Here is a 26,919-nt window from a genome sequence, read left to right as displayed (position 1 = left end):
GTACGGCCCCTACGAAAATACTACAGTATTAAATAAAATATGTGACATTATTGGGTCTTCCAGCAAAATGTTTTTGATTTAATAAACTTCTGGGATATACTACACATTTTAATGCAACATTCGTCGTTGAAATCATACGTGCATTGTTGAAATTAGAAAAAAACACATTATGTCGACAAATAGTTTGTGACGTCATATTGATTTGTGTGACGTCATCAGGACCAGCGTCGCGCGAACTTACTTTTTTACAATAATGCTCTCATAAAGGTCGACTGAGACCGTAAACGACCGGTCTTTCTCCACTAGGGCAGAAGAAAGTTCCTGAAAAGCTGCGAACTGGTCCTGCAGAAAAAAAACATTGATAAGTTTTAAACCCGCAGCTGTTGAAGTGCTAAGTGACGCTTTTTAAAACTTATCAATTTAAAATCATTACTTTTTTTGTCAAGGTATAGACGCGATCACATACAGAACTGGTAAAATATTTAAACCTTGATTTTAAATATACGGTGTTTAGCATTAAACAGGAAAGACTAAAGGCCTTATGAATGCTAGTTAAACTGCTTTGAGAAGAGTTATCTGCTCTCATATTAACGATTCATCAGCCTTTTTTTAAAAAACAGTAGTTTTTTTATATTTTATGAAAAAAATCTTTGCACGATTTTTAGACAATAAACCAAAAACTTTGGAAAGCCATTTTACCTTAGCACTTTTTAGAATACTGGCATGTTCCTTCGCTTTGTTGGCAGTTTGTTCATCTTTGGACTTGGACGATGCGTTTTGTAGGTAGCTCTCAACTGAACAAAAACATAAACAAGTAAAACCTGAACCAAAAGTATTGCAATTTTTGTGTTTTGGCGGGGTTTGAACCCAGGACGCTCCCTAGTACCAGTCCCGATCGTGTACATAGTGCCCTGGACCATTCGACCACGTTTCTGGGTAGAACTCTAACACAAGAACTCACGGCACACGCCTGCTAATTTTCGATAAGCGGGCCAACGGAGCATAGGTGTTTGCAATGGAAATAATTGCTAAGTGAGCAAAATGAGGGTGATTAACGTTTGAGGGTTGATTCCAGTTATGGTGTGTATTAGCAACATTTAAGTAACCAGTTGTGTTATTCTTAAACTTCTCCAACATATGAGTTACAATTCCCCAACTAAAGGATTTCATATGAAACGAACAACACTAAAATGTAATGCCGACTTGATTGTGGCAACGCTATACCTGTCCCTTGAAGCCATTTGAGCGTTTTATCGACAGTGTTTTGATATTCCTGCCACATTTCAATCGCCGATTTTCTCGTATTCCATAAACTTAGCACCTGATGTTCTCTCTGCAACAAATCCTCAAGAATATCTGGAAAAAGAAAAAAATATTTTTTTACAACACGATTTGTCTAATATTTGAGCCAAAAAACATCAAAATGATGAGTTTTTTTGTGTACCAACTTCGGGACATGTTAAAAAAACTGTTAATATGAAACAAAAAATTAAACATTATTACATACTGAAACATATTCTTAAAAAAATATATATAAATTTTTTAAATATTTTTACTAGGCAAACTTAAACGCAGTTCCTTTTTTGACTTTTGGTAATAGTTTTAGTTATTATTACTTACTTCTAATGCAGGTTTCCGGGTCTCTTTGACCGTTTGGAGCAGAAATATCAATGTAAAATTGATCCTTTGGGTAGTGGTTCTGCGTACGACGAACATTCTTAAGAAATTCGTTGGAAAGTTTCCTTACAAGTGTGCACGCGTGCAAGAATCCATCTTTCTGTTCCTCGTGTTTCTCTGTTTAACACAAATGCTTATAAACTAGAAAGTTCAAACGCCTGTTTTAAATTTTAAAGAAGAAATTTTCAGTTCAATATATATTTTTTCAAGCAAAACGTCAGTTTTATGTAAGTTGCAAATTAGACAAAAAACAATCAGTAATAAATTAAATTGTGTTTAGTATATTATGTCATCTTGAGTCACCAGTAACTCAATATGAGCGATAGAGACAACAGAAGCCATACACCGTTTTTAAAAGATACTTTTATTTTACTTGAGTATCTTTAGTATGTATCTTCAGTAGGAAATCTTTAGCATGTTATGGAAACAGAATTGAATTGTAGAGTTTAACTGAAAGTAAGAGATACTTTATTCAACCCACCTAGCATCGCAGCTGTGTTACAAGTTTCATTCCATTCCTGTGCTCGCTTATAGTCAGCCTGCAAACTCCGCAATACGTCACAAACCTTTAGAGAAAACAAGTTTTTTTTCATTATAGCGTTGTTGATTTTTATTGATTCTTTAACCACAAAAAGACTAAATGCCAAAATATGACGGAAAAATAACAGTCATTGAATTAGTAGTTAGACAAGGATTGGGCCAGTATTCGCCTGTGCTCTTTTGCGCCCTTTACTAACACCTGGCTATTGGTGGTATTTTTTCACAAATCCAAGCAAACATTTACATTAGTTTATTTCTGCCTTAAATTAACCAATCGGCTGTTATGTCATAAAATCCTGTACCATCATGGTGTGATCAGTGCGAGACCAAATAGGATACTTGTAATTTCGACCCTTCCTTAATACCTAGTATATTAAACAAACATAAGAATTGCTAAACTTACATTATTAGCAGTCTGGTAAAACTTAATCGCCGAAATAGTCAACCTCGATCTTTCATCATGATGACGTGCTAGAGCTTGCCAAGCGTGACGGACGGTTTCAGCTGCGTCACGTGCCGCCTCAGAAAAGTCCGTGTCCCGGAGTTGGATCCAGTCAGCTTGAACTTGCATCACACTGGTCCGGGTCTTTTCCGTGGCCGCTATGCAGCGCTCGTGGGCCACGTGACAGTGTTCCGCTCCGTTCACGCTCGTCAGCACTAAGGGGGTTCCTCGAAGCATCTCTTCGCCTTTTGAGATCCAATTAATCACCTGATGGAATGGAGAATAAATTTTAGGATCTGTACGATCCAGAGTTGTAAACGGGCCTAAAATTGGAGCCCGAACCCGAAAGTACAAGCCCAAAACCCGACCCGAACCGTTATAGAGAAGCCCGTTTAGGCCCGAAAGTTTGCTTGACAGGCCTATACTTGAAGCCTCAGAAAAGACCGAGACAATAAACACATTAGACAATTGGTATCGAACAAGGCGTGTTAGGGTTTTTGACATTAGGTCAGGTCCAGCAACTTGCTGCTTAGCTAGTTAATATTTTTTTTAAATACTGAAACAAAGCGTAAAAAGTCAGGCCCGAATCAAGCCCTTTTTTAAAAAAACGACAAGCCGGGTTCGACAATTCTGGTATGAATGACTTGAATGTAGCATTTGTGCTTTGACTCCTTTGAGTTAAGAGTTTTTCGGTCCGGGTTTGGGCTGAAGTTTATTTAGAAACGGACTTTAATCAGGCCTGATTTCACAATAGGTCACATTATTTGCACATACAGTAAAGCTCGGTTAATCCGGACCCGTTTGGACCAAACATTTTGTCCAGATTGGACTTACCACATTACAAATCATTTGTATCTCAAGTTTTGTATGAATTGGGGGAAAATCCGGATTAACCGACTCCGGTTTACCGTACTTTCAACTCGGAAAATCTGACTTAATGATCTAATTCGTTTGTTTTAACAAAATGGGACACATATAAACTGTTAAATGAGCCTTCGCGCAACAAAATAAACCATTCTTTGTAATATGCATTCATAATGTTAATTTTACATTTGATTTTGCAAAAATTAAATTTTACAAATTAGTTTTATAATTTTTAGAAAAAAACATGGGTCCAATCAAAGCAATACAAAAATGGAAAATGGGCCTTGACACAACAAGATAAAACATGATTAAACCATCACAAGATATATGAAAACATATTTTATTGACCTGCTGGCATTGGGCCTCAAGTCGGCGTAGGTGCAGACATTTTTTCAGTTTGATTTGATGTTCGCAAGCTTTTGTGTTCAATTCCCGCATTCTCTGCTGAACTTGCTGCTGAAGTTCACGAACTTTTACACACACGGTGTCGCTGTTGCCGCTACAAACCATCTCAAGTTCTGCGAGAAAAATTTAAAGAAGTTTAGATTTAAATCAGTGGTTCTTAACCTTTTTATCACGGCGGAACCCCAATGATATTCTTCAGCCTTGGTCGAACCCCAAAGTTACATCCTAGGTTTTGAACTCATTTTGTACTTTTACCATATATTTATAGACATAATTTTAGATGTACCATATACCCCTATAGTTTGATTAAAACGTTTGCCGAGTATTTGTACTTCAAAAGACCTTCGCCGAACCCCTGCAACAGCGTTGCCGAACCCCTGGGGTCCGATCGAACCCAGGTTAAGAACCACTGATTTAAATGAACAGGCAAAAACCCATTTTTCAATTTCAATTGAATTGTTATCCGACTCTAGTAGTTAGAAATGTTATTTCTTTTATCGTTAACTAAGATGCAATAACATAGTAATGGTTTTGCATAATCATTAAATGCTATTGGCTTAATCACCAGGCAAAGCATGAATAAGATCAGCATAAATTTCGACAAAAATGTATCACATAACAACAGTTCGTAATAAAACGCGATCAGTAAGGATTTTTCATTACCTTTTCACAATTTGTTTACCTTTAAATGTAATAAAACGTTTTCGAAACAAGCGAATTTGCTTATTTTAAACCTTTCTGGTTAAGTTGAAAAAAATGTGGAAATTCTAGTCACAGTTTTGATGTTTTATAAATATTTTTTTGCCCCAGAAAATCCCGTGATTGGGAAGTAAATATCCCGTGGAATTCCGATCCCGTGATTTACCAGTTTTTTCCCGCAATCTTTACATTAATATTGCAACTTCTAACATAGATATAACTAAAAAAAATTTAAAACAGAATGTTGTCCCTTACCAGCTTGTTCAAGTTGAAGAAGAATTTCTTGTGCCCGGCTTCCGAGGTCTTTAGTAACTTCGTGCATTTTCTCTAATCTCAACTGACTCTGTGTTAAACGTTGGTCAATGACCGAGGCATCGCACATGACAAGTTCCTTCACCGCACGTGACATGTCGTCAGCCCAGTTCTCAAGTTCCAACAACAACTGAATAAATGATACTTTTTTATTAGTTTTTGTAATTATTAGCATCTTTTTTCAAAACAACAGTCAAAAACAAAAACAAAACAGGAAGGCTATAGCCTTTTTTTTGAAAATCGGGTCAAAATCTTTGGTTTCTGATTCCAGTTTAAACCAGTTACGAGGTTCGGTAGGAGGCAGAAACCGGCTCAAACCAGCTGGAAACTGGAATATTCCGGCGAAACACCACCCAAAACCAATTTTTTTGAATTAAAAAAACAGCCCTTGTGTTTGTGTATAAAACATGACAGCGTTTCGACATTTACTTTTGTCCTCACGAGGTCGTCTAAATACTTTGTTTCACACACAAATACTGGCTCTGATTCTTTTTTTGCTCAGATTATTCAAAAACGTGCACAGCGTACCTGAAAAATTAGTTTTTTCGATTTTGAAACCGATTGTGGAATATAAATAAAACAAACATTGGGCTATACAAAAATTCAAACCAAAAATATTCCGGCAAACAAATTTCGTGCAGATATGGTTATATATATACGATATAAGCATGCAAAAAATAAAAAATATCGAAAAAAATCTAGTACGAAATTTCAACAAAACAACTAAATATACGATAACTTTCTTATCTAAAAAGATCCAAACTGATAAAAATAAAAAATGAATGTAAAACAATATTGTTTGTTTCGCAATGCATCTAACCTTGAGGAAGTGCGGATTTCCTGTTTATGAAATAAAAAATGTTAAAGCTAAATTGCAAAACTTTCGAGAGCTTTGAAAAGTATTCTTTTAGGCAACGATTCGAATGGTACTAGGAACCCTAGAATCGCGCATAATGTACCTTAAAAAGAACCAATACTCCCTTATTTCAACCAACACTAGAAAACAACAGCAGAATTGCTGAAACGTCGTGTCTTACACTTTTACAGCAACAAGTAACACATGTTTGGTATTGGCTCCGAAAAAAAAGAGACGTTATTTGGTTTTCAGAGACGATATTGCTGCAAATCACGTATCACTTACTGTCAGCATGTTTTTACTACTCTTAATAGTGCTTTACAGTTAAACTTTTTCACGACTCTTTTGCGCTGTTGGTTGTTTTTAGATACAGATTATGTCTATTACGTGAAATATATATATATATATAAAACGGTGGACGACTTCAGGCTCGTCAAAGTTTTCAGTCCGTTATTATATGCGACAGTTGTATCCATCTCTCATACTGAGTATCAAGTGACTCGTAATTTTATAATATACTACACACAGTTTACAACAGTTAAAGACAGTGTAATTTCAGTTACCTCAGTGGAATCACGTTCGTAAGCGCGAAATTGTAAAGCCAGGTCGAGTCTAGTTTCGTTTTCCGAGCACGAGTCCTCAAAGAAACCCTGATTTCCCTGTAATTCGCGCAGAATTCCATCGATGTGTTCAATAGCTGCCGACATATCACGGCGGGGATCCTCTACACTGCAACATCTGAAATTGCATAAATTGTTAAAACATTAACCCTGACCTCGTTTCACGTTACCAACATATGAATTTATAACTAATTTAAGTGTAAAAACGCCCTTTTTCGGCTTACTTCCTTACATGTATCGTTATAATGGTAAAATCACTAGGATAAACTGCTGATTGTGGAAGTAATAAAACATCTTCGCCTTTTTGAATATTTCGAGACCTAATCGTGGGTAACCGCTGGGTCTATTGGGTTCAAAATTTACAGGGATTTAAATGAGTTAAAAACGCTCGTTCTTAACCAAAGTGTCTTACAAATTAGCGTGAGATCTAGAAAATCAAAAAAATTAGAAAAAACGGACAAAACAATTCAATCTCTTATATTCGCTTGTTATCTAATCGCTAATTGTGACGTAACAAGGGTTTAATAAGGAGGATTATGCGCTAACAATCGGAAAGTTACGTTCCGGCTAGGACGCTGGTAGCAGTTTCTTGCTAAGTGGTAACTGCACTAAGTGCAACATATCAAACTGTTTTTGCATTTGAACAATGTAAAAGTGTTAAAAACGTGTAATGTTGTGTTGCTTTGATCCGCCAAACACGTAATAGTTTGCCCAAAACATTAGATCGATGTAAATCGAGTTATGTTATTAGGGTAATTTGTTACTTGTCAGGCACAATTTATGCCTTCTGCAGTTACCACCTTTAGTGCATTCGTGACTTTGCGCAACTTAACAGTAGGATTACCGCTTCAGAAAGAGATTTTGTTCTTTAGAAATTGGAGCCTGTTTTTAGCAACGATTTTGATTACCTGACAGTCACGCTTATTTTGCAGCTGCAGTTTGGCTGAGTAAGCTAGGTAGCAGCGGCTAAATCAGAAAACTACAAAGCTTTCGCTAAATTTACCTGTTCTTCCTGTCAATTAGATGGGTAGAGAAACCGCCAATTTTGGAAAAAGTGCTTTGCCGCATAACGCGTCGTTTTGAACGACGTGTGACGTCATAGTGACGTCATTAGGGATTTCCCCCAAAAAATTTGTTGGACCCCCCCTTTAAAAATTTCTGGATACGCCCCTGGATCGAACCCACATTTACATGATTTTAAGTCAAGTATTTTTTATGATAACTGAATGGAGAAAATTGGACTGCAAAGAAAAGTTATGTTCATTTTACACTGTGACCACCATTAGGCAAAAACCTTTGTAACACTTTTAGTGATTCACATAATATATTGACGCCAACACAACATAACGTAGCAACCAACAAGTTGTTATAAACGCTGACTGTGGTAATAAACGGACCTTAACACAGTTCAACTAACGATCAAAGTCTATTATATCTAGCAGGGGTAGTTTCCAAATGCGTAATATGATATTCCCAATAGGTCGGATTAAAATTCGCGAGTCTAGACAAAACTGGTGAGCAAATGGCCAATTTTATCGACAGGGGATTCGTACAGGATGTGCTACAACCGAATCATCACAACCTAAAACGACAATTTACATCTGATATGGTAATTTGAGACTTTGCATAAAAAAGACGTCTTCATACAAAGTGATTTGACTGACATGCGGATATCATACGTCACTCATTGATGACGTAAGAATATTATTTTCGTCATAAATGAAGTGTTTGTCAATTGTGATTGTGGCTTCACAATTTAAACTAAGGCCACTCATTCCAAATACAAAACCTCGCTTAAACTGGATTCAGGTAATCCGGATTTTCGCCTAATTTGATCAAAATTTAAGGTACAAATGATTTGTAATGTGGCAAGGCTTTAACTAATCGACATCGGTTAATTCGGATAATCGCCTAACCTGGACAACATTTTGGTTCAAACGGGTCCGGATTAACCAAGGTTTACTGTTTTCCAATGAAAGCACCACGAACCTTAGCTGAAGAAGTAAGTTCTTGGCCTCCTGCTGACAAGCGATGAAGGATTCGATAAGTCGGTATCTCTGTTTGCGGAACCGGTTCATCCGTTCCTCGGCCGATTCTAGGTTGTCTGCTACGTCATCTTCTTGCATTTCATTTTTTACCGAATCGTACAGGTTCCACAACTGTAATAGAACAGATGGTTAAAAAATGAGAAAAATTAGGCGTTTTATCATTTATATGTATAAATCACAGTCACAGTACGCCAGGTCTATCGAAGGCGTTATACCGAATCAGCTGGTCAACAAGCATTTTCCAGGCAATGTTGCCATACTATCCTTATTTCTAAGATTTGTCCTTATTTTGAAAAGCAATGTCTCAGAAAAATTATTGTCCATATTTCCAGGAAATGTCCTTGTTTCTGACTTGAGTCCTTATTTTGCATTATTTTCAACAATTACAAGTCAAACCCCTGCCAAAAAATGTAGCACATGATATATCATGCTCGTATAAATGCAAAAATTTGTTCAAAAACGTTTGTTTTGTTTCGCATCCAAATTTAAATGTTCGGTTGTCCTTATTGTAGGTTCCATTCCAATGGCAATGGGCAACCTTGCAAATAGGTGTAGGTTAGAAAAAGGGGGTCGAGTCCAACCGCAGGCTAGATTTTTCTACCCTACGCCTAAACAGACTGGAAAGAGACCGGATTTGGTATGACGCCATCAATGGGCCTGGCGTACTATGATTTTAAATTGCATATTTGATACCAAATCATTACATACAAACATTCACAGTCTTGTTAAAAGCCTTTAAGCGTTTTTCACATGCAGCATCATTGCACTATACCGGCCCACAAACATAGCCACACCACTTTAACAACACGACCATGTCATGTACTTAAACCTCGCATGGTGTGGGAAAACGTTTTTGTGCCATTTGGTGGTTTCATGGAGACTGCACTAACATGACATGGCTTATTTGCTTGTAAAACATGACAGCGGCGTCGAAGATGAAACCAAATTTTAATAAAGGTAGAGTGCTGTTTGAAACGCCAAGAATAACATATTTAGCAGTGCGGCTACTGCTGTTTCCGAGTCCTTTATATAGTAAATTGCTTGAGTATTCTCAGAAACCTGGTTTTATTCGAATGTCACATCCGAATAGCTGTCAGCATTTTAATGTGCTTTGCAAATTGTGTAAAAAACGGCTTTATACCGGAAAGGGAGTTTTTAGTTAACTGATGAAAATAATATGTATACAAAAACACCCAAAATAAAATTTGACCCTAATCAAAATGCAGGGCGGTCCAAAAATATCGACATGACATTAAAAGGCAGCCTTAAGGTTTTGTTTACCCCACCGTTTGTTGGCATTTTAATCGAAGAAATACGGTATCCGATATTTACTTACAGTGATAAAGCGTCTGTTGCAGTGCTACGTAACACATTGCCCGTATAAAATTCCAATGCTCTTTAGTTCTTTTCAAGTATCAAATTACTTTTCATCCCTGATAAGTGTGCCTAAAAGAAAGCCATTAAGAACAGTTTTTAAGGTGCTTCGTTACAGTCAAGAGTTTGTGCTTTGTAGTAAAGAGGTGACGTCACAGTTAAATCGACCGATTCTTTGGCAAGTGACGAAAGACGTGAGCGGCCGACACTGACAGATGATGATGTTCGACAAAGGTCGGGGTCATCAAGACACTTTGGCGGTGATCAACGTCTCGTTACGCGGCGCGTCTGAATTATCGATCTCGATGTGCGCTAACGGCGTTAAATTTACCGTCAATTATCGAAAGTTTCTAGTTTTTCCCCCGAGGCGTGAAAGATGATTTCCCATAAGGTTGTGAAGAAAGATCAGTAGACAACGCACCAGTAGAGCGTAAAGTGAAAAATTTCACAGCAGATGTTACAAAGTCTGGTAACACCAAATGCCCAAATTTTAAAAGCAATATATAACTTAATAATAACAGAAAACAAATAAAATCACCTCAAAAAGGGTTTGGATATTTTCTTGTTCATAATTTTGTTTCATATATTGGTATTTTTTGTGAAATTACACTATTTTTAGGTGTATAATTTCAACAAAACTCTTTTAACAAAGCCTAAACCAAGCAAAAAGCCTTTATCGAAACGGATAACTGAAATACACGTTTTGCCTGGCACCCTTTACACTCGTATTTAAAATGAAAACGAGCATCTAACTATCTTATTCAAACCAGCAGTTTCCTACATAGCCAACACATTTTGCACAAAATAAATTTGTCATTAAAAGCAGATGTATTTTAGGTTTTGTAGTTAACATCTTAAGCCTAAAAACAGTTGTCCTTAATTTTTTTATAAAGAGGCTTAAAATATGGACAACCAGTATAACAACCATGCTTTTGTATTCACAATGCCTAGTTCAAATTGTGTACAGGCAATGGGAAAAGTTTACCGTCACGGTGAAATAAATATTGCCGGAAAGGCGTTACTTTAAGTGAGCTAACGCAAAAGTGTCAGTAGTCTTGACTGTATCAAAAATCCATCATAAATCCCGGAATATACTTCATATTTCCGTGATGATATCCATATTTTTTGTCTCAGTGATGTTTTTATGTTACGAAGCCTTCACATATTGTTTTATTTCTATGGCTTCGTTAAAATTAAAGAGAAAATTTTAGGTCGATTTTGACAAGTGCCGGGTCGTTTCGATAAAAAAAAACGTTTCTACTTCCATCACTACATGTATATGAGTGTTAGGCCAGGAAATGCACACCAGCAAAATGTGTCATCAAGTTATAGTGTTACCTCCTTGTTGTTGGTGTAGAAAGACACGGCAAGATCTAGAATGTTCCGGCGTCGTTCAACGCGACGAACAAAGTCACGGATTTGCTCCTCCAAATTTCGAGCAACCTGAACGAAAATGAGCTTATTTGGTTCAGCCTCTATTACACTACAAGCATAAATATTCTAAAACAGGGTTCCTTGGACACCAAGGAAAGTAAGGGGAATCATATACTGTGTCAAAGCAGTTGATAAAACACCCAAATTAAAATGATCTTTGTATGGTTTAGTTTCTGCTTTGTAGTCTATTGGGGTGGAATACACATGTTTTGAATTGTTTAGAAAATAATTCGTCGATAAAGGTTGAGGGCCACTGAGTTAGGGTGTTATCTTATACTCTTCTACAAGGAGTAAACCAGAGAAAAAAGTTGGAAAAAAAATGATTTAATTAATGCTCCTTCTCAGCACATTGATGCCACACAAAAAGCATAGCAGTCTGGTCGATCAATACTAAACAATTATTTTGGTCATAATATGACATGAACAGTTGATGGATCAGACAATACGTGACCTAAATATTGAGATCGGCTCGTGCAATGTATTAATTTAAATGCAAGACAGAGTTGTACGTCGTTTTTTTTAATAAAGGGACTTGATTAGGGCCAGACCTTCCGTACTTTTTTGTGATATAAATCACCTAGTAGCTATATGTAAATAGTTATAGGTGCTGAACTGGACTAAATGTCCAACAACCCTAAAACGTCTTGTTTGTGATATTGCCTATTATTGTCCAGTGTGTATGTGTTTTTATAATAGGCCTGTCAATTAAACTTTTAGGCCTAAATGGGCACTTCGAAAACGATTCGGGTTCGGGCCGGACGTCAGGATTATAATTTCGAAATTGTCCTGACATCAAATAAACACAGGTGCGTCAAAATATTGACAACCAGCTTCCAACTGGACTTGTTTAACCCATTGGAACAGGCAAAAAACATAAAACCATAAGACGGGTGTAAAATTGGAGTTTGCTTTTATCTTAGGTATCACGTTTTCAAGTGTATAAGATAAGCAGCACCTTGTGCACGCCTTTATCGCAAAATATCTGGTGAAATTATCACGGAAAAACAAGTTTAATGCCTGCGGTTATGTGCGCAAAACAGAAAAGGTACAAAACAACATTATCCAGCAGGCAAAAACTCCTACATACTACGCTGTAAAAAAACCACGTGGAAAATAATACCCTTTGAATGTCAATTGTTTGAATGACCGACACCTTGGTATTCTAGCGAGCTTTATAATGCCGCCGACAGTGCTTCATGTAGCCGCAGGGGCATATAAGTTCAACTGATATGGCTTTCTCATCGAAGCTACGATGTTGTGTGGACCAAGGCATAAACAGGTTTGACTGACAAGTCAATTTTTCGCTGCAGTTTACAGACAACAAACCAATAGCTTTTCGTAAAAACTAGACTGTTTCTTTGTAACAACTGCTAGGTTATATTGTGGTTAATTTAAAAGGTCATATGCGGGCAATTGTGTTCTGTACATCGAGTGTAGATGTTTATGGGCAAATTATTGACTAGAATTACAAATTTTACAACGAAAATGAACAATATTATGTTCACATTGACTAGTCCTATTTCAAATGCGTACCAATAAATAATTTGAATATGCACCAAATATTAAAAAGTGTCATGGAATGTAGAGTGTTTAGGGGTTGTATTGTTTACTAAACAAAGCTAAAATTACGCTGCAAAATATGCATCTTAAGTCAGTAAGGCATACCTAGTCCGCCTATAATGCTTCATTAAAGTTCAAAATCTGACCAAATTTGTAAAAAAAATGTAATAAAAATGGGCACAAATTATTTGACAAGCAATTTTTTTCACTTTTTTAGCCAGTTTTTAAATCAGCTTCCACATAAGAGCTATATACCGAATATTCCAAGCGAAAAAAAACAAACAAAAAAGTACTCAAACACCATTTAAAATATTTTTTAAATACATGAATCCAACTCTAACCTGGAATATCTCATGGGGATCACAATCACCGTTTTGTGCCAACTGTTCAGCGGCTTCAAGGAGCTTCTCAGCATTGGTGTATGTGTTTTGCGCAACGTCTTCGAAATCCTCGTGGCGTTTTCGTAGCTGTGTAGCGCGTTGCAGGGACTTTCCTATGCCAGTGTATTTGGCAAGAAATGCCTCGCCGTGCTCTGATATCCATTGCAGCACCTGTGTTAAGGAACAAAAGTAGGGTATGGATTAATTTAGAGTGTTGTGTTGTTAATTGCTAAGGCCTAGTATACGCCTAATTGATTTGTGCACAAGTGACCAAATAAGGAATTGGTGCATTTATTGCCAGGGCTTCCTAAAGCTTTAGTATCAGTTACTAGAAGAATCCTAGTACTGTAATTTACATCAAAAAAATGAACTTTTTAGTTTTCTGCATATGCCAAAACAAGCGAACAAAGGGCATGATTAAACAACTTGATGCAAACGCACAAGTCATTAACCTATTATGCATAAAGGCAAAATTGCCAACGATCCAGGCACAAACGTTAAGGAAAAAAAACAATGATTTGATACACCAATGTCAAGAAGTTTATGATGACAAAATATTGTGCAGTCACAGCAAAATTAGCCTAGCAACTAATCTAGTTAATTTGATTTGATATAAGTTGCTTCTGAAGTTTTTCAAGCGAGAGTAGTTTTTTATGTTCAACATGTAGTCAAAAACAGGATCATTTCTTACAAATAAAGACAATCAAATTTTCTAAGCGTTGTCCACAAATAAGGTCAAGTCTAAGAGATAAGAACGGTTTGGCAAATCTGCACATAAGTTCAGTTTTAATGGCTCGGGGTGCAAACAATTGAAAAATACCGGGCTAGCGGAACTCGTGTAGTGCATAATAAAGGACGTGTAGCTTGTGTAAAGTGCTCTAGAATTGGAGCAAGAGTGGACCTGACTTTGTGGCCATTTTCACCGATAGGTAGGTACACTATACACTAGGGATGGGCCAAAACTGCAAAGGTTCTGTTTGGTCGAACACGGAGCATCTCACATCAATGCTCGGTGCATTGTGACGCCACAAACATTCCCAATTCCACGCGTTTTGTAGCTTTCCAAGGCCCCTTGCGTCCAACGGTGTATTAAGCTGCACAGGCCCCAGAAGTACGCGATTTTTACCATATAACACATAAAAAAACATTTTTTTTATCTTCTTAGATACCATATGACAAGGCATACGTTAGAAAAATCTAGCCCGCGGTAGGATTCGAATCTTTGTGGTCACCTTAGCTGTTATAGATTACTATTTATTGTAGAGAATTTTTTTCGCCACCCCGGTGGTATTGTGAAAATGACAAACTAAACCAAGCCAATTTTTACACGTCTTTTACTTTTGAGTTACGTGAAAAACAGCTAAAATATTATACCATGCAAACCACACCAAATAAATTCTTATAAAGTAAACTGAATTACGCCTATAACTGCATAACAGATAGTTCTGTAGTGTACAAATTATATATAATCACTGTCAATTCAATGTGTAAATTTTGCGTACCTGTTGCACGTCGTGTTCGTAGACTCGCAAATGGTGTTTTTGCGACAAAGAGCCTTTCCTTTCGTTCCAACGCTTTTCCAGCTCCCTATGATGGTGAAATACCTGCGGAAAAGTTACAGCTGTTGAGGTGGCGTAACGGTAGGCACTTATTACTTAACGCGAGCGTGTAATTTATGCCTAAAAGTGCAATTTATATAATGTTTAAAGCAAATTGAACGAAACCTAAAGGTTAGATATGTGTTAAAACCTATAAAACCTGAAAAAAATCCAGTTTATGAGGAAAATTAAATGACAAAATGCCAATGATTATAGCAAGTCAAGTACATGTACAAAGTTTTAAGGATCCTTTCTTTTTTTGATTAAAATTTCCTTAAAGGTCGTGCCAATAAATAAGTAAATGACTTGCTTATTCAGTGTCGTTTAAACTTAAACTTATTTAGTGTCGTTTAAAAGCTTAACGACTGCATAATATGTTTGAAGCAAGGATTGAGTCATTTCATATAGATCAGAATTCCCAAAACTGACAATTGGGAATTTTGCATGTTTAAACGCGAATTGTGTTTGTTTGAAAATGGTATTAAGTGATACACTTGTAAACAAGAAAATCTTGTGAACGTAGTAGGAAGAGTTGACCTTTAAAATGTCACGGGTCTGACAAAAAAACGCGGGACAAGCAAGCGAGTGAAGGTCATAAAATCGATACTGGCATGCTTTACTGCGTAGTTGCTAACATTTTGAGAAGTCCAAGGCCTTATCCCTATAATGCAAAATTCACTACATGCTAAAGTCCCATTCTATGTGTTTTTAGGTCTATGTTATTTGCGTAGACTTGGTTTTGGACGTTAAACGCAGGATCTTATAACTGAGAGACAGACTCCGCCCTTTTAAGTGGAGGCGGTCAGACAATTAGCAAGTAATTTCATTAAGTGTCCACTTTCCACATCCTTTGCATAATTACTCGGCGACCACCACGTTGGGCAATACGAAAGGTTAAGTTTATAGGTACGGCCAATTTTTAAGCCTTGTCCTTCTTTAGCAGTTTGTGAAAGTTCGGGATTTTGTACCATTTTTCGATGCTAATCTGTACAGAAAATTATTGTATTGGACAACTCACACAACATAAACAACAAAACACTAAATTTTATAGAAACCAACATTTTTAAGCCTTTTCCTTCTTTAGTAGTGTGCTCAAATTCAGGTTTTTTGAACTATTTTGAAAAAGCTAGTCTGTACAGAAAAATAATGAAAAAAAATAAAAAATAAAAAACTCTCAACAGTCACGCTTTGTAGCTATCACAGTCCTTCCAGTGTCTAATGTTATACACAACAGTTCATTCCATCAGGCCATATTTGTTTCACAAACTTGCACCACTAAAGAAAAACGCAATTCACAAAAAAATCGCAAAAACTACTAATGCACATAGTAGGCTACCAACAGACCTTCTATTTAAGTGGTCTAAACTTTGGGCTTTCAGCAGCAGACTAGTGCCGTTGTCATATTAAACAGTAAGATATTAGGTTGCAGTAAATGACCCTACCTCATGAATGCTGTCCAAGACCTGTTGGGACGCCCCGCTGTAATCAATAAGCTGTGCAAGTACATCGTCTGTGCTTGGATTTGTGGGCTTTTGCAGGAAATCTAGAAGTTCTTTGCCATTGTCGCAGACCTGTGAATAGATGATTCAGTTTCAAATTGTGTTCGGTACAAATATGTCACTAATATAAGTGGTTTTGGCATATAATTGTGTTAATTTGTTGCACAAAATCTTTGTAGAAATCATTAAATTAAAAATGTTGGTAAATTGGTTTTCTATGAACACTAGTATAGGACACTGTTGTGGAAGGTCTTTGGGGCATAAATTTGGCCTAATAGAAATGTATAAAATAAAATTTCTTCTTTTGGACCTTCTTCTATGTTATAATGATACAAAAACAGACATTCAAAATTCATTTCAACATAATATTGTATATATTAAGACATCATAGAAAATACAACATTCATAACAAATGTTTCATTTCAAAATTGTTTACCAAAATATAAAAAGTAGTTATAAATAGTGATGTGGCCAAATTTTTTTTTAGAACTGTCAACTTAGGATTGTGTAAAAAAGTATCACTATTTACTTTTTCATCAAACAACACACAAATGACAAGAAATAACACATATATTTTCAAGATTCTCTGCTCAGCACTACGCTATGGGTTATTTGCCTCACACAGCAGGCAAAAAACACACATGGAGCTTATGTACATTTTAAAATTGTCTCGAGAAAAATTTACAGCACCATAAAAACATATTTCATGCCACAGAAATGTGATTGTGCAAACATTGGCCTGTGTTCTTTACTGTACAGAGTTTAATTTGACAATAACAAATTGCACACTGCTATTTTAAATGATTTCAATTACAGCAGACTATGCTTGTTATGGCTGCAAGCTTGTGATGCATGTTTATGAATAATTTAAAAACCTTGTAGGGTCACTAATAGGGTGTACTTGCATGTAACCACGTCTGTAACTAATTATAAAGCATAAGAAGCTATTTGAGAAAATATATTTTGCTATTAAAACCATTACAACACACTGGAAAATATGACAAACCATTTAATGTGAAATGCTGCTTGTTACAAAATGGTTTGTTTCAGTTTTGCCCTCAAGGTAAAAAAGTCTGTTGGACTATGTATCTAAAACTGTAACCTGACAGAAAAATTTGCATACAGTGATACATAAAACAGACTTGTATGCCCTCAAGAGACTTGAATTTAACACTATGTTATTATTTTAAGTTTGGTATTAAGTAACATGACATACTTTCTTTCGAAGGTTGATGTGTCCAATATAAAACTAAAACCACATCCTTGTCAATTTTCTTGTACATTTTAAGGCTTTAAAACCAAGGTACACAACCAGTACAGTAAAGCTTACAAGTTCCAACCAATATACCCTGTCAGTCATCAGCGCCAAGTAGGGGGTGGCAAGGTGGCGAGGTGGAAGTCCATGTTTGTTTTTTCAAGCACAATATACTTTGCTTAGTTTGTGTAATTTTGTACCCAAAATTGTAATATCTTATAAAACTTACTGACAGTATGGCAAGAAAATGTGATAATTTTTTTTTAATTTCGTGATTTGGTGACGTCTCATTTATGACGCCAAACATGCAATTGTTTGCCAGTATATCGATGAACATTATGGTAAACAATGCAAATGTACTGTAATAAATGGTTATCTCAGTAATAGCAATTCTTGTCGTACCTCACTTTAGTGATGTCACATTAAGTTCAGTTTATTTTTATGTTTGCTGCCTAACATTTTGTAAAACTCTGCGCCTATGCAGTCGGTCCTGACTAAACTGCACCAAACAAACACATTTTTTTAAATCACAACTATGAAATGTATAAATAAGATATTGCTGTCAGGCATAATATCAAATTTATAGAACTCTGATTTTACCCTGACAAAGGTGACCTGTATTGGACATCGAAACGTCGGAATAAAAATGCAATTGCCAAAAGTGCTCTATAAATTTGAAACGTATACATTTAGCCAAAAATACCATTTCAATGCATGTCATGCAAAAACAATCATCCCAACACACAGAAAATCCACTATCATTAAAATCAATGGCACTTACATCTTGATAAGCTTCGGTGATGCGTTCATGCAAGCTCTGGTGTTTGTGCAGACTTTGTTCAAGCACAGATATTGTTGCGACTGTGGTGGAAGAATCTGTCGGGTATCGCTCATCGTTATCGCATTCTCTTCTCCATTCTGATGTATTCGACACAAACCGTTCAACACGCTGATGAAATTTGACAGCCAAGGCCATTAAACGACTGTGGAATTTACAAATAAATAAGAGTTAGTTTGATATTTAATAGGTATAATGAAATTTATCAACAAACATAACAGCACAATTAAATTTAAAAAAACGACATGCTTTATTATGATGGCATGAGCATTTGTCAAAACATATCTGTCTATTTGGGCCATTTTATTTGTCAGTAAACTTATGAACAGATCTGTGTATAGTGTTCCAAAGTATAATTGAAATACTGAAACTAATATCTTAACTTTTCCAGAATTTCAAAGTTTTTAAATTTTAAATGTGATTGCAAAACATAAAATAGTTTAGTTATATAGAAATGTTTTGACTCAATGTGAACACTAGTGCAGTGATTTTCAACCAGTGTTCCTAAAAACACATGTCAGATGTTCTGCAAGAAATTTATTATTCAAACTAGTGTTCCATTCAGCACAATCAAAAATCACCAATTTGAAAGTTGTTGTGTGATAACATGACAAGTCCAATACAGTAGTTGAGTGTAAGCTTGTTTACTTGATTTTGTCAATACAAAAAAATTATTTGGTGTTGTGTAAAAAAATTGTAATGCATGAAGTGTTCCATGGCTCAAAAAAGGTTGACAACAGTTCATGTGTATTAGGTATGATAAAATATGTATTCAAAATTTCAACACTAAAGCTGTTAACCACAAATATGTTTTTATTAATTCATTGAAATAGTAATCTCTTAAAGTGTATGGTAACCAAGCTTTTAAATTGAGTTTTAGTAATATTGTGTGTCCAATTGAATTAAATTGTGAGAGTGCATGTTATCTTGTCAAAAAAGCTCAGGCTAGGCACAAAATAAAGCTAAGTGTTCAACAAGGTACTAAATAATGACACCTTGTCAAAAAGGAGGAGCAAAAAGGTAAAGATGGGTTGCTTTTTGTTAAGAACAGATAAGTAGGTTAACAGAGGATTACTGTTAATCTACTTGGATGCTTCTATTCAGCTAACAGAATGTTTTTGTGTGAACAGAGAGCACAACATGGAATTATAGATAATCTGGGTGGGCCCAGAGTGAAATAATGTTATTTTTTTAATGTTTTTCATAATTATTTCTTTAGATAAAGTACTGGAGTTGATTTATATAAAAATATATATGCAATAAAAATTTGGGCTGCAATTACAACAATTGTTTTTACATCTTTCTTTTTTGATAAAGTATATATTGCATTTAATTTTTTGGAATATATATATGTGTATTTTAGTTGGGAGTTGGGACCATTGACAAAATACAATGTTTTTGCACGTTTCTTCTTTTAGATAAAGTATTGCATTTCTTTTTCATATGTATGCATTAAAAGTTTGGGCTAAAAATACAACAATCATTTTTTTACACATTTTTGCATTTTTTTAGATAAAGTATTGTATTTAACTTTTATGGTTAAGTATTGACATTTTTGGCGAAGACCACTTGTTACAATAATGAACACTTGTTGCTCTTAAAATTCATGTCCATCTGAATCCAGTATTTCAACAATTTCATATTTTTTATCGACAAAAAAATCACCTTCTTTCATCGAGAGCTGCTGCAAAAATCTTCCACTCTAAGTCAAGGTTAGCTGAAATATCTCGTATTTCATCAGCGGCATAATGACCAGTTTCCAACAAGCGATTGGCGACCAACATCACACGACGAACGTTGACGTAGACACTCTGAAACATTAACCAGCTTTAATTGGCCCATTTCAGACATCAAGGTACCAGTTATGTTCATCAGTAATCAGTTAACTGGCTTTGAACAGGCTTTAAGTTAAAAATCATTTGTACCATCACTGACAATGTATGCTCATTTTATTTTGTGAAAAACGACCTATTTGATGGCTTGCATATTTCCTTACCATTGAGTTTGTTGCGAAATGCCTGTGACTTTCTTGTAAATCCGATGCTTGCTTGCAGTTTGTGCCAATATCGGTGCATGTACCAACAAATAATGCTCGATTTTGCTTGATCCAGTCAAACATCTGATACAAAATGACAAAAAATTAATGCGACGAAAGTGCCTTTTGCCCCAAAGGTGATTAATATTTCATGATAGCTAACCTTCAATCATCTTATTAGCAAGAACTAAGTTTTAGAGTTAAGAAAAGTATAGCAGCTGTAAATATGCTTATACACTGCACTAATATGTGATCAAAAATTCTGAAACAGTAATAGTGTACAACAAATGTATAAAATATCAGTTTTGCTGTATCTCATAGCATCAATCAAATTATTGATGTTGAACAGGCTTTGAAAACACTCGGTTTCATTTATTTACCCAGCTCAGGGGTGCACAACCTTTTAAATGCGATGACAATATTACTGATGAAAAAAAAGGTTTGTCTCATATATATATATATATTCAAGCCCCACAAAATCTTTTAGAGCAGTTTCAAAAACAGTGTTTTTGCAAATGAGTTTTATTTACGTCATGACCGCCAGTATATACATTTTAATATACTTGGTCATACGCGCTCAAACTCATCTCTGCAGCTGGCCGAAGGTTGTGCACCACTGACCTAGCTCTTATGGCAAACTTAATTGCTTTCGTGTCGGTTAGCAAAATGTAGATTGTACCAACAATTTGGAACAATATAAATACCTTGTCTGCATCTTGCTGGAACATTCGAAGCTGGTAGCACTGTTCCAATTTAATCTTACGCATATGCCAAAGATTTTGTAGTTGGTGCCTGGTACTGTGAAGTTTATCTATAAGGTTGTGTATGCGAGGGGCAGCACTTTGGAAATCAGCATTTCCAGACAGTGGAACGCCACCACTGCTCCCTGAAGGGAAAGTATGTGATAGGATAATATTGATTATTGTGATTCCCTGATTAGCATGTAATGCACTGAACAATGCAGACCATATGGCAAAATGTATTTACATCAAATCTTAACATTTTTTGGCATCATAAAATTTGTATTTGCATTGTAACAGACCTAAGTGCTGTATTATAGTCTCATTAAACAGAGTTTTCAGACAGTAATAAGAACTTATATAATTTCACCAAATTCAAGACAGATAAACAAGAATTACTGTGTATGATGCATATATATATTTTTATATATTAAAACTACTGACCAAACACAACAAAGAAAAGCTTCCATAATTTAGGCTTTTAGTAAATCGTGTTATAATGAGCAAGAATGAAATGTGTACTGCTGTTTACAAATCATCTTTCATTCTAGGTCATGTCACCTAACTTAAGTTTGGGGACAAACAAGTTCGAAATCACCAACCTGAAAAGCCGCTGTCGGCGTCACAGTTGTTTCCATTGATTCGCTTTAGCAGTTTCTGTCCCTGTGAATCTAGCTGTTCGATAGGGGAATTCAATATTTTCTTCTTCAGTTTCATATGTTCTTCCATCATTTCCTAGCAACAAAACAAGGTGTTACTATGTACCACTTGTCAACATGCAATTGAGTGTTACTGTGATCGATTTGCTGGAGGTTTGTGTGGTGACATTTTTAACATATGGTCAACCACCACTAAAAATCAAACATTTCAATGTTTACAACAGTAAAGCATTATGCAAATAAATCCATTTGGTAGCAAATTGTAATGGAATATTTCAAACAATTAAAAGTCAAACAAGGGAAAGACCAACATTGTTTAATAACTCGGAATTTAATAATCACCTAAAATCTTAAAAGATGTTTTTACAAATCTTCTACAATATTAAATCGTAATTGTTTATTAATATTTGTGTGACCAAATTCATTTATAAATAATTTTTGACAATTAAAAGATTAATTATTTGAGGCATTTTTGCAAAGTTTACAAATTTAACAATTTCCTTACAAAACGCAACTATGAAAATATCACTGTACTGCATTTCTAGCTTGATGCAGTAAAAGTTTTTAAATGATTTAAAAATTGGGCTTTTACAATAAAATATTAAATAATAATTTACATTTATACATATACGTACTTTAAGTTAAGGACAACACAATTCAAAAAACAACTACATTAAATTTAGCTTGCAAATTTGAAAAAGAAATTCTCAATTCTGACTGCAGCAACAAGAGAAGGATTGTAACAACAGGAGCTAGTCAACCTTAAACCAGCTATTATCTTGATAGTTGATAGCAACAATGAAGAGGTTTTGTAAATGGTGGCATAAAATGACCACGGCCATCAGGTGGCCTTTTCAGAATTGATCAAGCATGGCTTTAAGATGAATCACCCATTTAAAGTCTGAATTCATGTCTACCAGCTGAAGAGATTACGTAAACACTGTTTGTGTGGACAAATAAATATGGGAAACCGCTAGACGATTTCAGTGACAAACATGTTTTGAATGTAACAAGTTACTGTTACTCATCACTCATGTTATGCAAGCTTTAGGGTTCGCTGCTTTAAGGTACTGATGGTTAACATTGTTGAGCATGTTAATGGGCTTTCAACCAACAGAATCACAATATTCTTTGTGCGTACAAATTGAACATGCCACATAAAATGCTCAAATCTTGGATTATAATGCAAGGTCTTTGACAAAAAGTCAGCACTTTTCTTATAACAAAGGTTGTGTTTACTTTTTAATGTAGTGCAAACAGATCGTAAAATACTGGCCTGGTTGGCAACTTCAATTTAAATCACTATTTAAACTATGTCCTAAGCAAATAGATATAATTTGATAAGGGAATGGCTGTGTCTTGGCGAATTCTAACTAGAAAGCAACTAACTCTATACACATGTATACATAGCACAAAATTAAAAATACAAAAACAGGCAGTATTACCTTGGCCCCTTCCTGATCAGATGCAAACTTTTCAGAGGCAAGATGGCTTTCGTTGTCATGTAATTTATCCAATACATCCAATGCATCCCAAATAAACTCCTCAAAAGTAATCCGTAATTCGATCCACTCCTCGTGGTCGTATGACAGTGTGCCACCAAGTTCGGGTGTCAGTTGTCGTGGATCTATTGAGCGACATAATCCGTCAAGTGACACAGTGTGGACCTGGAAAAACAACATTGGATGCTATTCAATTACTGATTTGTTGAGTGTTATTTTTAACAACACTACAATAGTGGATAGTGCAATAGTGCGATAACATTCTAGTGGCATTTTTGGCAATAAAATTATCCCACAGGTTATAAAAAGCCAATATATGTACTGTATAACCTAACATATAAGTGGTCAATGCTTATAAAAAGTTTTGATGGCAATGATTCTGAATGCATTGCTCTAAATAGCTGCACATATTATGCAAAAAGGGCATCTTTGTTTAATTAGGTTTAAATGCAGTGGAGATAGTAAACATACTTAAAATAGGACAATTCTTTCGAGCAGTAAGGTTAAATAAAAATTACCTCAAATGAAAACTTGTTGCTTCCAAAGTTAGTCCTCTGTTTTTGCCAGAATTTCTCAGGCTTAATAATATAAGCAGCATTAATTTTTGCAGGAAATTGGTCTTGTAAAACTTTTAAAATCGGCTTGATAGCATTCCATGTTGAACCTCGCATGTCCATTACAACAGTGAAACCAAGTTGAAGCACATCTTCACTGGAAAACCAAATGTATATGTATGTATTATCATTTTTGCTACATAGGCAAATTCAAAAGAATGAACCAAGATAATATTTGTATATATATGTGTGTGCATTTTATGTTCGTTTTCTGATAATATATAACCACTCCATTGGCATATAACAGAATTAAAGCATGGCATTTCAGCTTGTTACTCCCAATAAACTGGAGTGCTGTAAGGTGGCTACACTAGCCAATATGTTTGTCACCAGCCGCCATAATAAGACTTTATGGGTGAAGCTTTTATACAGTAAAAAAAGTAGTAAAAAACCCTGAATTACATATATATATACCGTGCAATCTGTAAATAGTTTCATATTTTGAGAGAGACGGCTTTTTGTGTATACTCAAAAAAGTACAAAAATACTAACCTTGGGACGCTAGCAAGATAGGAAACAAGACATTTTAAATCTTCCTGTTGAATTTTATCTGAGTTCTGCGATGCCGGAAATGACAAGATAGGACCTCCATGCTGGTCGCGTCCACCTAACAGGTAACAATCAATCACAATTTCAGGGTATTAGCTGAAAACTGCACTCTTTGCACACATCTTCTGTTGCATTATTTATGACCATAAATTGAAACACATTGCAACAATGGACAATTGCTAGCAATGGAAACATTTAAGGCACAAAAGCATTTTTTTATTATCATTACATACTGAATTGTTTGTAAAATACGGTACTCCAAAAAAAATTTAATAACACACATATAGCATTGCAAATGCTTTAACAATTTCAAAAGATAGACCACTAATGACTAATGCAGGACTTATAAACAAAAATTTTAACAGTAACATTATTATAAGCTACATGGGGAAAAAATGATTAACGACAAAAGAGCTAACTATACTGAGTAAATGTAACAGCCATGATTGATTAGTAATCCAAAATACCCACCCGATAAAAATGAAAGTTTTTCCCTCAACAAAGGCAGCAAATCAATGGCTCTAACTCTGTCAGCCATGATGCACAGTTTTTAGATTCCACAGTTACATTCTTGGTAATGAAATGAAGATTTAGTAAGCAAATATTTTAATGAACTTTTAAAGAAGAAAACCTTAATGAAATGCATCAAAATCTGTTAAAACAGAAAACATGAGAGTTCCTTGATCCAATTACTTTTTTGTTTCAACAACAGAAATTTAAAATCCATTTCTCCCGAACAGCAAGAATTCGTAAATTTTTTAACAGTAAGTTTTCAGAAAAAGCCATAATTTATAATTTCCACATTTTATTTGTTTTATACAACCTAGCAAAATTTAACACAGTTTTAACTTAACAACTTTAAGCAATTTTAAAACAACCAAAACATTAAAATATACTTCTTTTATTTGAAGGTTACTAAAATTTGAACTTGTTGAAATTTACTATCTATTAAAAATACACGTTCCTACTGGAACTTTTTCCTGATTTTTGTGCTGTCCAAAAAAATATTTCGAAACCGAGTACAAGTATTGTTACCACTGAAACCACAATACCATCTATACCGAGTATCGGGTACCCATCCCATCACTATGAGATACATTTAAACTTAAAAGTAAAAAAAGATTTTGAAAAAGATCGACAAACAGTTTTTAGTGTCTTAATTAAAATCTGATATTTACACGTATACACAACAAAAATACATTAACAAATTTTAACAAAGAGAACACATTTAAGCCAAACATACAAACTTTTCCCTGACAAAAAAAAAACTTTTCGATGTAATGGCTACATCTGCATTTTGCACTTTGCAGTGCTTAATCAAAATATAAAAACAGATGAAAAATATGTACTGCTCTTCTACAGTCTGCGCTAGCAAATCAGTCTGGTCCAGCCGAAATTTTGTTTCAAAAATGCATAAATGTGGCCTTATTTCTTGATGTAAGACATTAAAACACCACAATAATACTGTTTTCCAAGCAGCAAATAATAATAAAAATTCCAGATTTTCCTAACCACAAACAACCCAGTAATATAAAAACATGTTTTTATTCCTAATTTAAACTTAAACGAATTTATTGTTACCTTAACAAACACAGTCTCCAGTGAAGAAACAAAAGTGTTTTCCGTTCAGAAAAATCAGAACAACGCAAAAAATAAAAACATTTGTTTAGTCATGCAGAAAAAGACGAATGAGCGAAAGGCAAATAATTACCGAAAATATTTTCAACAAACTTTATGATTTCTATGTCACAAAAAACAGCCAAATTTGCCTTTGTATTTAGTTTGGTTGTTCTATAACCGCCTTTAAATGTAGAACAAAAAAAGCTGAAGTTATCACGACAACAGCGACTCTTTATTCTATTCAGATACATTTAAGCTTCGACCGCTTTAGTATACTTTATATTCAAGAAAATGGTTGATGTTTGATCTATGGAAAAGATGATTTTTAAGTTGAAATTGAGAACCGCATAATTTAGACCGCCCGTTGACACTTCATAATCATCCTGGTTAATCAGTTTACGTCGTGTGCCACATCTCTAGATATAATTTACTAGAATTATTGATATAGTCCGTGGTAGGATTCAACCGGTTCGCACCGGTTCTATAGAACCGTCTCACGAAATTTTATGAGATCAGCGAACCTGTTAGCATTACAGTCAATGGATCTTTGCACCTTATCTGATACACTGAATTTTGAGATTCAAGTAGATCACGCGTTTTTTTTTCCAAAAAGTACAATGGTCGAGTTTTTTACGTAACAGTTATACTTTGCGTTAATTTTTATAATTGTAGTTGTTTTCCCTTTGTGATTGTAGTCATGCGACTATTGCTTTTAGTGTGGCTGTTAGCAGTGATAGAATTCAGCCGGTTCGCACCATGCGCTGGAGCTTGGGGTTGCATCCTGTTCTTGCTTTCTCTT

General features: G+C 35.2%; 1 protein-coding gene across 4 annotated transcripts in view; it reads right to left on the bottom strand.

The window, feature by feature from the left end:
* LOC145205331 (triple functional domain protein-like) overlaps positions 1–25,168 on the bottom strand; it is a 64,220-nt gene extending 39,052 nt beyond the window's left edge. For all 4 annotated transcript variants that reach the window (XM_080078019.1, XM_080078021.1, XM_080078022.1 and 1 more), the window contains exons 1-23: positions 24,972–25,168; positions 24,444–24,558; positions 23,856–24,048; positions 23,281–23,502; positions 21,779–21,911; positions 21,141–21,322; positions 20,398–20,520; positions 20,067–20,212; positions 18,345–18,546; positions 16,252–16,380; positions 14,714–14,815; positions 13,173–13,382; positions 11,176–11,280; positions 8,405–8,574; positions 6,359–6,533; positions 4,883–5,069; positions 3,872–4,041; positions 2,621–2,926; positions 2,159–2,243; positions 1,621–1,794; positions 1,225–1,356; positions 700–794; positions 242–342 (exon numbers count right to left, since the gene is read on the bottom strand). In XM_080078019.1, the coding sequence (XP_079934145.1) occupies positions 242–342; positions 700–794; positions 1,225–1,356; positions 1,621–1,794; positions 2,159–2,243; positions 2,621–2,926; positions 3,872–4,041; positions 4,883–5,069; positions 6,359–6,533; positions 8,405–8,574; positions 11,176–11,280; positions 13,173–13,382; positions 14,714–14,815; positions 16,252–16,380; positions 18,345–18,546; positions 20,067–20,212; positions 20,398–20,520; positions 21,141–21,322; positions 21,779–21,911; positions 23,281–23,502; positions 23,856–24,048; positions 24,444–24,558; positions 24,972–25,038 (3,524 nt within the window). In that variant the 5' untranslated portion in view covers positions 25,039–25,168. The remainder of the gene's footprint in view (positions 1–241; positions 343–699; positions 795–1,224; positions 1,357–1,620; positions 1,795–2,158; positions 2,244–2,620; positions 2,927–3,871; positions 4,042–4,882; positions 5,070–6,358; positions 6,534–8,404; positions 8,575–11,175; positions 11,281–13,172; positions 13,383–14,713; positions 14,816–16,251; positions 16,381–18,344; positions 18,547–20,066; positions 20,213–20,397; positions 20,521–21,140; positions 21,323–21,778; positions 21,912–23,280; positions 23,503–23,855; positions 24,049–24,443; positions 24,559–24,971) is intronic.
* Between the last annotated feature and the right edge of the window lie 1,751 nt (positions 25,169–26,919).

Source organism: Phallusia mammillata, chromosome 8, assembly GCF_965637545.1.
Source record: "Phallusia mammillata chromosome 8, kaPhaMamm4.hap1.1, whole genome shotgun sequence".
In the NCBI taxonomy this organism is placed as follows: Eukaryota; Metazoa; Chordata; class Ascidiacea; order Phlebobranchia; family Ascidiidae; genus Phallusia; species Phallusia mammillata.
The sequence above is the reverse complement of the archived record's forward strand: the minus strand, read 5'-3'. Positions and strand labels throughout refer to the sequence as shown.